Source organism: Melopsittacus undulatus, chromosome 4 (assembly GCF_012275295.1).
Source record: "Melopsittacus undulatus isolate bMelUnd1 chromosome 4, bMelUnd1.mat.Z, whole genome shotgun sequence".
Taxonomy (NCBI): domain Eukaryota; kingdom Metazoa; phylum Chordata; class Aves; order Psittaciformes; family Psittaculidae; genus Melopsittacus; species Melopsittacus undulatus.
The window spans coordinates 19,485,147-19,497,478 of NC_047530.1; the positions used below are offsets into that span (position 1 = coordinate 19,485,147).

Below are 12,332 nucleotides of genomic sequence, written 5' to 3' on the forward strand. Positions count from 1 at the left end.
AAGGAGCTGTGGCTGCCCTATCCCTGGCAGTGTTCAAGACCAGGCTGGACAGGGCTCTGAGCAGCCTGGTCTAGTGGAAGGTGTCTCTGCCCATGGCAGGGTGGTTGGAACAAGATGATCTTTAAGGTCCCTTCCAAACCAAACCATTCTGTGATACGTTGCATGAGCTGTTGACACTCTCTTAGTGAAGTATGATGATAGCAGTTTAATCTTTTGATGTTTTAACTTACCTTTCTTTGCATCCTTCTGAGTGCTCACCTTGTATTTTGCTTACTTCAGTAGATGAAAATACTTCAGCTTCGGTCAGTGCTGGCTTCCCTTTTATTTTGGTGAAACGTGATGTAGAACTTTTTCCTTAAATCCCCAGACAGCACAAAGGCCAGTGGAAAAAAAGTTGTAGGAGATGTGGCATACAGCACAGCAAAGGAGAAAGCTTCCTACATTACACCAGTTCCTGGTGGCGTTGGGCCTATGACTGTGGCCATGTTGATGCAGGTATGTGGTCATCTCCTCCACATTTACTTTTAGAGTACTTTGCTTCTGACCACCAGCATGCTACCAAGGCAACTGATGCTTTCTTCTTGCTCTTACAGAGGTCTAGTTAGGGTTTCCAACATCTAGTCCAAACAATTTAGATTCAGTTAACTGAGGAAGAAGATAGACCTTAAGGAAGTGTTAGGACAGAGGTCTTTTTGGTTGGTTGTGGGGCTTGGGTTTTTTTTGTTTTGGGTGTTTTTTTGGGGGGGCAGGGGATGTGTTTTGTTTTTTGTGTCTTTTTTTGGGGGGAGGGGATTGTGGTTTGGTTTTTTTTTGGGGGAGGGTTCCTTTGGTTGGTTGGTTTGGTTTTGCTTTTTGACAGAGAAGTGGGTTGGGGGTTTTTTGAGCCTGGTCTTGAGCAAGAAATGGGCTTTTCTTACAATGCTCTGGCTGTAATTCCAAAACTATCTGTAAGTATGCTGGATAAAAAGGACAGTAACAGTATAAGCCAGGTCCCTGTTTCCCACTTTGCTTGAGAAACCCTGCTGGCACAGAACACACCAAAAATTCAATCACACTGGAATATGGATCAGTAGATGGATAGATGTGTGGGGTTTTGGTTTGATTGGGGGGGGGGGTGTTCTGGGATTTTTTGTTGGGTTTTTTTTTTTAAGAAAACTATGAGCAGAATCTCATTTTGGATTAAATGCTTGAATCAAAGCACTTTGATCCCAAACTGAGGCATAGGGGGGAGGGGAGCCTTTCTGAGTCTCATTGTTAACTAACATGATTCAAAGAGTTGATTGCTATAATGCGCTCTGATGCTCATTTTAGAGCACAGTGGAGAGTGCACAGCGTTTTCTGGAAAAGTTCCAACCTGGAAAATGGAACATCCAATATAACCAGCTGACCCTAAAGATGCCAGTTCCAAGGTAATGCTTTCAAATGAACCCGCTGGCAATATTAATGCAATATTGTATTCACTTCTGTTCCCAAGGTTTGTGTAATATGGGGCATACATATATGTAGACTGTAGCTGGCATTGAATTTTGGAGAGAACTGGAGAGAAAACTGTGAGGCCTTCCTAAGGGAGCAGAGCTAACTTGCAGTTATGCTGTGATGTATGTTGAAGTGTAGGCTTGGGTCATCCTGATAATACTAAGCCATAAACATGGATTTCCAAAGACTTTTTAGATCAGCTAGATAGTTTCTGATTCAGCAGATAGTGAGACACATAGATTTTGGAAAATTTTCATTCTCACGAGGCAAATACCTAGCTTCTGGAAGTGACAGTTGTTGGTGTCAAGTCCCCAAAGATCAGTTGAAATATGCAAATACCATAAGGGAGCATAAGATACTGCCTACAAAAAAGGTATTCTTGGTGGGGGGAGGATTGAGGAATGGCTTTGTTGTTTACTTTGGTATTTTGTTTTTTGTCTATTCTGACGTAGCCAGTATCAGTGGGATTGTTTCATTTAACAAGGAGGGGTTAAAGCTTCCCTTTTAAAAATGCAGACAAGGTGTTTGTACTTTATGCCATCCGGAAGCAGGGAATCTGTGAGAAGTCTTTGACTTACAGATTTACCTTTCTTTCTTTAAGTGATATTGAAATATCGCAGTCTTACTTACCCAAGCCCATTGATCAAGTTGCAAGAGAAGTTGGCCTGCTCCCTGATGAAGTGGAACTCTATGGCCAAACTAAAGCCAAGGTTCATCTGTCAGCTCTGAAACGGTTGAAGAACCAGCCAGATGGCAAATACATTGTTGTTACTGGGTAAGTATTTCTTTAACAGAGATATTACTTACATGATGTCAAGGTGAAAAGAAATTTTATTAGCGTAGCATGTTGTTCAATTATTGTCTTTTGGTATGGTGACTCTATGGGGTGCTCTGGGTTTTAGGAAAACACACTGTGAAAATCTGGATTTATCTCTTGTGGCAAATTATGGGAATGTAGTTTAACATTTCTCTCCTGGAGATGAATAGTTTTGGTATGCATGTCAGGGTTACAAAGGGCAGACTGGATTGTAGTCCGAGTTCTCCTAGTCTAGTAACCTGCCTGCAGAGGTAACTAGCAAATTGTTTCAGAGGAAGGACTTCAGCAGTTATATGATAATTTGCCAATCTCATTCCAAGTTCAAATTGTTAAAGATTAGCTCAAGTCTGAGCCAACCCAGAATGTGAATTGGCATTAACTGCAACTACTGGGTGGCTGTTTTAGCCCTGTAAGTGTTTTGAGTCTCACCCAGTGCAAGGGTTTAGTTGTGTCTGTTCTGGTTTTTCACTGCAGGATAACTCCTACTCCCTTGGGAGAGGGGAAAAGCACCACCACCGTCGGTCTTGTTCAAGCCTTAGGAGCACACCTTCACCAGAATGTTTTTGCTTGTGTTCGTCAGCCTTCTCAGGGACCAACCTTTGGTATAAAAGGTAGCAACCGTTCTGTTGCTTACAGTTCAACTAAAAGGGGGAAGATGGAATTCAGAGATTTCATTCTGCTGCATAATGCCCAGTTACAATTGCATTTCCTTTTAAGAAAATAAAACCTTCAGCGTTGTCTTCAAGTTCTGTGCTGGGATACAAACTAAGCTGCTCAACAGTAGCTGCCTTCTTAAAGTCATTAAGCAATCACATATAATACCACTCTGGGCTAGAGACCTTTATTTGTGTGATTTGACTGTTGTCTCTCTCTAGGTGGAGCTGCAGGTGGTGGCTATTGTCAAGTTATCCCCATGGAAGAGGTAATTCTTTATACAAAGTCTCATTGCACATAGAGCTCACAGACCTTGAGGAGATACTGCTGTTGGATAACTTGCAAAATCTTTGTTCTTTATGGCCCAGTGTAGCACTCTGAAGAATGTTTTATATCAGCAGTTTTATGTTTGGTTTTCTTTTAAATGTCTTTAGCTGTTTCAGAAAGGTGCTTGCATGGTCAGAGAACTTCACAGAACTAAGAATTCCCAGTTCTCTGTTCCCTCCCGTTCTCTGCCTTGAATTGCTGTGTACCCTTGAGAAAAGCACATCCTGTGCCTCTTTTTCCCGGCATTGAAATGAAGGTGATAATGATGTAGTACATTTTGGAAGCATATTAAGTAGTTCTGTCAGCAGCAGTAGTCACCGACTCTTTCTGTGAGCTATTTTGGTTTACTTCTGTTTTAGATTACTAACATGAAATGGAAAAAGGGAAGTTGGGAATCACTAATGCCAAGACCTCAGCCTGTGAGGGACTGGCACTGCAGAATATTTCTGATGTGGCTTGGCAGCAAGTAAAATCCTGTGTCTGGGGACAGGGAATTGAAAGGCACGTGTAGCACGTGCTCTCGTGCTTCTCTCAATTCTCAAAGTAATTGTCTGTAGAATTCTACCTTTGTCTTGTGCACTACAGATTGACACAGGGCAATTTTAGGAAGAAAAGCAGAAATGATCAAAAGGGCTGTTTGTTCCAATTGATGCAGCAAGTCCATAAAAGATTAAAATGTTAAGGAGGCAGAATATTGATTTAATCAGGTGCCAAGAACATGTGTGAAAGATAGATGTGACAGGAAAAATAATCTCCTCCTCTTTGGGAGTGTTAATAAGATGAGTCAAAATACTTCACTGTGTGCAGCAGTGGGAAACAGCTCCACTCTTGGAACGAAACTGGCTGAAAGGACTTTCTTTAAGTATGACCCACGTGGTATAAATACACAGTTTTGTGGGGGTGTTTTAATTGATGTATGTCTCATAAAATTGAAGTATCTGGAGTCACTAGTTACACTAATGACCTTGATCCGTCACTGGATATTTCTGCATGCAGCTTTCATCCTAGGAAAATGGTAGCGAATTAAACACTTCTGAGGTCATACTGCAGAACCAAGGTAGTAGTAATTGCTTCTTGTTGCATGTATGTAGAATGAGACAACAATCAGCATTTACTTATTAGGATTTTTAATTACTCTGTGTGACTAGTTACATTCTGCTTTTAGCTGTCTGGTTTTTAGGACAACAGTAGCAAGGCTGCCATAAAATGCTATTGTATGGTCTTTTGTCATATCACCTTTTCTGATGCCCCCTCTTCATCTTCTTCCTTTGCTGCTCAGCTACAGAGTATTGTTTTAACCACACCTTTTACTCCCCTGCCATAATGCAAGTTTGTCACAGAAGCTATATATCGCAGGCCTTTTGTCATCATAGGTACAGTGCAGCTAGATAACTCATGCTGGCAAACCCACTCAAACTATCTTTTGATGAGATAGAACCAAGAAAACTATTAGCAGTGTCACGGTGTAGTACGTGGTCTACAAGTTCTGCCTGTGATACTGTGTGTTTAAGTGGTTAGCTTATGCAGAGCTCTGTGCAACCACAGCTCAATTGCTAGCACTACACAAGGTTGCTAGTTTCAATTTAGCTCTGGTATCTTTGTGGGAGCAGCAGCAGCTTCAGTTAATCTATGTGTGAAACCTGTTTGTGCAAAGAAAAGAGTGGGTCAGAAGGAAGGTGAAGGAAGAGCAATGCAGACATGCCATACCATGGTCTTCTCAGGTATCAAGGAGCCTGTGAAAACTATTCTCATGGAAAACAAGCAAACAAATCTCAAACCTTTTTATTTGGAAGCTTTGTTCTGGAAGTTTGTAAATGACATAAATGTGGGGGAGGAATTTTCTGTTTTAGAGGAATTCTTTCCTCTCTTCCATATACTGCACTGAGCAATCTCTCCCCCTCCATCCTCACCCACTTTAACATTGCTGTTAATACTTCTCTTTCCATCTGTCTATGGTGAACTGAAATAAATGAAAATTGCAGCAGGATGAGGTAACTGATATGTTTTCTCTCCTCTAGTTTAACCTTCATCTCACTGGTGACATCCATGCTATCACTGCAGCCAACAACCTGGTTGCTGCTGCTGTTGATGCACGTATGTTCCACGAGCTCACTCAGACTGACCAGGTACAATCTTTACTTAGGAGGTGTTTGAGCCCAGCCCACTTTGGCCAAGATGTTTTGGCTGTACTGGTGTTGCTAATTAACTATCTGTTTCATTATGTAAGGCTCTCTACAACCGTTTGGTGCCTTCTGACAATGGTGTTAGGAAGTTCTCAGACATTCAGATCCGAAGATTACAGGTAATTTCACCAGTTTCACATTGGTTTCTACTTCTGTTCCTTTTACTTATCCTTTATGTAGGCAGAACTAGGTTACAGAAGCCCTCATGTTGTCCTCCTCATCAATGGTTACAAATATGTAAAGGGTGGGTGTCAGGATGATGGAGCTAGGTTTTTCTCAGTGATATCCAGTGACAGGACAAGGGGCAATGGGTGTAAACTGGAGCATAGGAGGTTCCATGTGAACATCAGGAAGAACTTCTTTACTATGAGAGTGACAGAGCACTGGAACAGGTTGCCCAGGGGGGTTGTGGAGTCTCCTACACTGGAGATATTCAAGGCCCGCCTGGACAAGTTCCTGTGTGATGTACTCTAGGTTACCCTGTTCTTGCAGGGGGGTTGGACTAGGTGATCTTTCGAGGTCCCTTCCAACCCTTGCGATTCTGTGATTCTCCTGGCATTTTATTTTTTACATAAAATGTGCAGAACTGTAATAGCCTTTTCTACAGCACAGAAAACTGAGATGCAGTCCAAAGGAGAAGAATCATTAATGTAACTCTATCATATGTTGATGAGTAACACACTGGGAAGAGGCAAAGGGATTAGTGCCCTTTATTAATGGTGCCCGTTCAGTGTCCTTAATGCAGTTAAGAAAGGACCAAGCTAGAGACGAATAGTTCCCTTGTGACAGCTATATAGATAATGCAGCACAAAAAAAAAGGTAGTTTATAAAATTCAGCAAAAGGAGAGTAGAGAGAATTTCTTGTCTTACCCAGACTGAGAAAATGGGAAAGGGCAATGTAGGTGACACACATTTTTTCCTATTCCTCCTATTCCCAAAAAAAGAATTCCCAGTTAGATGAGTGACCCTGAGCAGATCACAGCTGCTCTGATCCCCAGAAATGAATGTGAGCTAGCATGTGTCCCTGACTAACACAAAAAATGAAGATTAACAGAGAAATAGCTTTGCTGTGGACTTGGACTTTCTGGCTAAGAGGACATACTGGAGCCTGCTCAGGTCATTAAAAGTACAATTACACACCTGTTTGTACAGTATTCAGGCTGGATCAGTTGTCCATTTGGAAGTCAGGAGCAATAGTCAGACTATTTAGAAAGCTGAAACTCTGATTTATTAATTGGCTGTAATGTCTTCTGTGTTAGAGAATGTGTGGCTTGCTTCTACTGCTGAGCAAAGAAGCTATGTCATGTTGCTTGGTGTTCCTGATATTACTGCTGAGGGAATTCTAACCTAACCATTGTTATGGTTTTTAAATGTTGAGGTGTGAATGGAATGCCAGTACTCCAGAAGGATTATATTTAACTTTTTTTTTCTTGGGGGGGGGGGAGGAGGTGTTTGGTTTTGTTTTGTTTTTTTCCCTAAATGATGATCTTGACAAAGAGAACAGACTTTCTTCTTCCCTGCTGTTCTTCAGAAAAATACGTATTAGCTGTCTGGTTAATTAAAAAAGCTCATTCATAAATCAACTCCACATTCTCCTTATTCCTAAGCTTGTGCTTGTATCAGACTTCCTGAGATAATTCTTCTTTCAATTAAGCAACTTGGCAAACTGCCCATCCTCTCAGTATGTTCAAGATCAGCTTACTGGGATGCTGACAGCCTTGTGACTGAATTGTTTAATGCCTCCTTTGTACTGCTTAACCAGCATGCTGAAAGCAGTATCTTAAAATACGTATGGCTGTGTGCAGTGACCCTAGGCAAACTAATGAGAAATGGATGTAAGCATGTGAGACTAATGATTAGAACAAGGCATGTAAGAACTGCAGAGCTCTCTTTCTGTAGATGCTTTGCACAAAGCTTGGAAACGACCTGCTCTAATGAATTCTGTTGTCTGCCTTGCCCTTTACTAGCTGGCCAGCAGCAAGCGCTGCTTCCAGCTACACACTAATGGATCATCTTACCTTGTTGTGGAGTCTAGGAGAAGGGCACCAAAAAGGCAGCTCCTCCTTATTTCTGAATATGCAGATGTGGCTGCTGAAGGCTCACTGTTCTAGTGAAAAGCTAATTTCTGTGTATCTTTTTGTTATACCTTTTATTTGTCCTTTCCTCCCATAGAAATTGGGCATTAACAAAACTGATCCTCTGGCTTTGACGAAGGAAGAAATCAATTTATTTGTGAGACTGGACATTGACCCAGGCACCATAACATGGCAAAGAGGTACAAGAGCCATTAAATGAAAGAATATTCAAGAAACAAAATGTGTGTCAGAAAGAGGTTTGCAGGTGCAGCCAGAACTGTGTTTCCTGGAAAAATGGGAAAGAGGGCAGGGCTGGCCTCTTTTTTTGAGTTTGGTTGGATAGATGCCTGTATCTGGATCCCATTTCTAAAGTGTCTGATACACAGACTTTGAATCCACTCTGAATTCACAAAGATTAAGACTTCACAAGTTGTGCAGGTTTGTGTTCCTGGATTTGTCAGTCACTGCGAGATCTGAGTTTGGCAGCTGTAGCCAACAGCCTTTTAACCTGACTGAGAAAGCTCTGAGAGCAAGGAGAGGGTTTTGCTTTGGGGTTAAACTCAGTTTAATCTGCCCACTTGCTCTTTTGGGGACTGACAGCAAATAAAGGCCAGAGTATTAAAAGGTTTTTAAAGATACTTGAAGGTAAGATCAATCTCTGACCTTGCAAATTTAGTATTTCATTAGCAAAATAAATTTCAAATACAGAAATTTCTTTCTGATTTAGACCCCAAGAGTATTGGTTTTCCTCCTTCTTATTAAAATAGTGTGAAATGTATTTTCCAGAATTTGCTTCATAACTCTTGATGTGGCTGAAGTGTTCTGCCTCATGGGAAATATTTTATAAAATACTTAATTTTTTTCAGGTAGATAGTAAGAAACAGCAAATTTAAGCCAGTTTGTGTTTCCAAGGTAATTTGAGTTAATGGGTCTGTGTGAAACTATTCTTATTAAATGGTAGTATCTGGCCATATTATCACTTAATTTATAAAACTATAATTTTGATTCTTTTTGGCTGTAATAATTTCCCGATTTCAAATTGACTAATGATGGCGAAAATGCAATTGGAGTAATACTAGCAGCTCTGCTTTTCAGAGAGACTTTAGACTTGTCAGTGTGTGCAGAAGGACATGGATTCCCTCTGGATGTAGTGCAGGGTCTGCATGTGACTTTGGGTATCATAACTTCAGTTTAGTCTAGGGGAAGGATCAGGTTGAGTAGCATTTGTCATTCTGTAGGAGAGGATGGTATGTCAAACTGCTGTCTTTCCTTCATAAGCTGAGTGCTTGTCATAGGGCATAAATGTAACATGACTTGCAACGTGACTTATCATCTTTCTCTCTGCATTCCTCACAGTACTGGATACTAATGACAGGTTCCTTAGGAAAATCACTATTGGACAGTCTCTAACAGAAAAAGGCTTCTCACGAACGGTAACTATTCCCTCTTGTTGCATATTTTAAAAAATACTTTGAAAAACATGGTCCTAAAGCAAGTTTCTGTAACTCCAGATATTTCCATCTTTCACCAGCATCTTGTTGAAGGAAAGAATGTCCCTTCAACCAAGCATTTAAATTTACTGCCAGTGCGGTATTTGGTTTTGTTAGTTCTCTCCTTCCCTGATCTCACCTGAATGTTGGTTTCCCAAACTGGGATGACTGCGGCATAGCAAGTGGTACATGGGTGCCTTCTGTAAAGATGATGCTTGGCAATGGCTAATATTCACCATTGCAGATGCTTTGGGTGGGATGTATCTGGCCAAAACTAGCTACAGTATCTGAGCTAGTTGTGTGTATTCATTACATAATCAATAGAGGAAAACAGGCAATTTGAGCTGTGACTCCTCTCATCGCTTAAGTAACTGTCAAATTAATATTCAAATTAATTGTGCTCAGAAAAGCATCCTTCTATTGACTTGAAATGTCCCTTGGGTGTTAACTTCGATGGCTTTGTCTGCGTTAGATGTCAGATGAATTCTACCCTTTGTTTCCTATAGAATCTTTTTTTTTCATGTACTGTACTGTTTAGTGATAGTCAGATGAGTTAGTACAGTCTTCAAAAATATAATTTGTTAGTGTTATGCATTCTTACATGAATCACTAATGTATGCACCAGGAGAGAGTCATGTAATAGCAACTGAATAAATAGTTTTTACTTAATTTTGCAGGAAAAAAATTCAGTCTGAATGTCCAAATTAAATGAAGTGTGTTCTGAGAGTAATGTAGCTTTATTTTTACAATTATTTTTTTTGTTATGGTGGTGGTGATTGGCCTTGTTTTAAGAATTTAATGGAGGTAAGGGCTGCTGTTAGGGAATCTTGATGATTGATTCTTTACTGATCTCTTGCAGGCTCAGTTTGATATCACAGTGAGCAGCGAAATCATGGCAGTTCTAGCACTCTCTGATGGGTTGGATGATATGAAAAAACGACTGGGCAGAATGGTAGTGGCTTCCAACAAGAAAGGGGAACCAGTTACTACAGATGACCTTGTAAGAGAGTCATTCAGCTTTTAAATGCTTTTTCCTTTTACCTCTGAAAGTCCTTGGTACAGGAAAGACATATAGAAGCATATAGAAGGTCAAAGATGAAGTCTTAGCCCCTGGAGTTAATGAATGTTTTCTTACTTAATTGTGGCTAGCACCTTATCCAGGGAGTTGTGTGTGTGTGTGTGTGTGTGTGTGCATGTGACCTGGCAGGTCCTGTGTGATGTGCTGTGTGTCAAGTTGAAGTTAGCCCCACAGAAATTAATGGGGAAATACATGGTGTCTTCTTGATAGAAAGCATATTTATGAATTGGAAAAATTCAAAATGCATCCTGCTGGCCATCCTGTTTCTCAGGCTTCCTGGAGTAAGGAAAACATTGTGCAGGAACAAAACCTCATGCAAATTTTATTACAGATTATTAAATATCTCATTCTGTGAGGCTGTGAATGCTATAAAAACTAAACCCTTTGCAAAAAGTGCAAGGTCTCCATATGGCAACCTTTGATGAGGGACACAAATCTTTTATTTCCACTGTATGAAATGCTAAATGTGGTAGCACAGGTGATGTCTATTGCCAGTATGTAAAGCAGACCTAAGCAGCAGTTGCAGCTGCCCATGCAAGACTTTAGTACAGTTCTTGGCATGTTTGTGGAATATGTTGATAAGCACTCTCACAGATGGTGCTTCATCATGGTTTCAGTGGAATAGCCTGTGCCCCAGACACTTCTAATAAATGTGTGGAAGATGGCAACCCTATTTGGAGAATGGAAAGCGAGCCAAGCCCTGTAGGTTGAGCCATGCCATGCTAATTTTCTTAAAGACAGAACAAGCTCAGCACTGTTGCAGTAGTCAACAGATACAGGTAGTGGTAGTCAATAGAGATACATTGGTGCTTACTGCTTTCTGTGTAGCACAGCCTCCTGTGCCAAAAGTAAAAGTCTTACAAATTTGTATGTTATGGTGTTAAGGAGGTTTGTTTTGCATTTTCTGAATGAACATTTCCAGTGAGATAAAAGAATCCACAGGGTGCATAGCCTGACCAGTGTTTCCAGCAGGCTGTGACGCAGCAGTAAGGCCTATCCAGCTCTTGCTGTGGGGGTTTTGTTTTCTTGTGTGTTTGGGGTTGGTTGTTTTGTTTATTTTACTTCCTCCTAGGATAAGCCTAAGAAACAGCATATTAGCAATGTGGCCTGCCTCTGGCCTTGCAGGAAAAGGGCTAAGCTGGGAACCACCTGTCTGTAAATGTCTTTATGCAAGGCATTTGTTGGGAATGAGAGAGGGCACGTGCCAAAGTTCTGTAGCCAGTTCTGATATTTTAATTCCTGCTGCCAGCATGCTGCCAGTTTATCCTTAATTACCAGAGTTAAAACCTTGGTCTAGAAGACGGGAGTCTCTCCTGCTGTCCATCTGCAGTGGAGGCAGGTGGTGCTTGGGTAGCGAGTTGCTCTGAATTTTATGTAGAGAACAGGTGACAGAAGACTAATCTCAAGACGTTTTTTTTACTTAAAAAAAAGTAAAGTCTAATTATGTTCAGTTTTTTCCATTGCAGCTGCAGAATGGAGGATGGTGTCAGACCTGTTCAGCAGGTTCTTTTTAATGTTACATGTTTGCAATGACAGCAGCTGTAAGTTTGCATCATTAGGACTGCATCATTACATGCTCCTCTTGCATGCAGAAACATAGTGATTGCAGAGACCATGCTGGCATAATAAGATGTCTGGGTCCCTCTGCTGTGACATAACCAATGTTTAGGAGCGTGCTACCAGGAAGAAACTAGGAAGAAATGTGGAATTGAAAACTGACTGCAGGTTTTTGGATGGGATGCATTGAAGTGCTGCTGAGTGATACAGGCCTGAAATGTCACCATGGAAATCTTGCTCTGTAGTTTTCATTATCCTGGAGATGACTGAAGTTTAAGCTTATCCATTAAATGTTAAATAATCTTTCATGTGGCAAGATTGAAACTAATGAAGCAAAGCAGTGAATGTCTTTAAAAAAAATCATATAATGAGTGCTGCAATCCTATTGAAATTAAAAGGGAAGTAAATGGTTAAAGGTTTTCATAACTGCTGTGAACATTTGTCTCTGTACCCATGATAGCAATTCTAGATACTTTTACAAGCGCTGCGTAACAGCCAGATTGGTTCCCACTGGACTGTGTCAGTCACAAGGGTGACCAAACCCTCATTTTCTCTTCAGAAGGCAAATGTGGATGAATTCACAAGCTTTCACTTAGAATTAGAGACAGAATTGCAGCAGAGGGTATTTTGATGCACCTCAGAGGAAACATGGACCCTGGTGTTTGCCTGGTCTTT

General features: G+C 40.8%; 1 protein-coding gene across 1 annotated transcript in view; it reads left to right on the forward strand.

The window, feature by feature from the left end:
• The window catches only part of MTHFD1 (methylenetetrahydrofolate dehydrogenase, cyclohydrolase and formyltetrahydrofolate synthetase 1), a 43,628-nt gene that overhangs the window by 18,999 nt on the left and 12,297 nt on the right, over positions 1 to 12,332 (forward strand). Inside the window, exons 9-18 of the mRNA XM_005149609.4 lie at positions 368 to 495; positions 1,312 to 1,409; positions 2,078 to 2,251; positions 2,768 to 2,904; positions 3,169 to 3,215; positions 5,293 to 5,400; positions 5,502 to 5,576; positions 7,630 to 7,732; positions 8,889 to 8,965; positions 9,882 to 10,022. Of these exons, the coding sequence (XP_005149666.1) occupies positions 368 to 495; positions 1,312 to 1,409; positions 2,078 to 2,251; positions 2,768 to 2,904; positions 3,169 to 3,215; positions 5,293 to 5,400; positions 5,502 to 5,576; positions 7,630 to 7,732; positions 8,889 to 8,965; positions 9,882 to 10,022 (1,088 nt within the window). The remainder of the gene's footprint in view (positions 1 to 367; positions 496 to 1,311; positions 1,410 to 2,077; positions 2,252 to 2,767; positions 2,905 to 3,168; positions 3,216 to 5,292; positions 5,401 to 5,501; positions 5,577 to 7,629; positions 7,733 to 8,888; positions 8,966 to 9,881; positions 10,023 to 12,332) is intronic.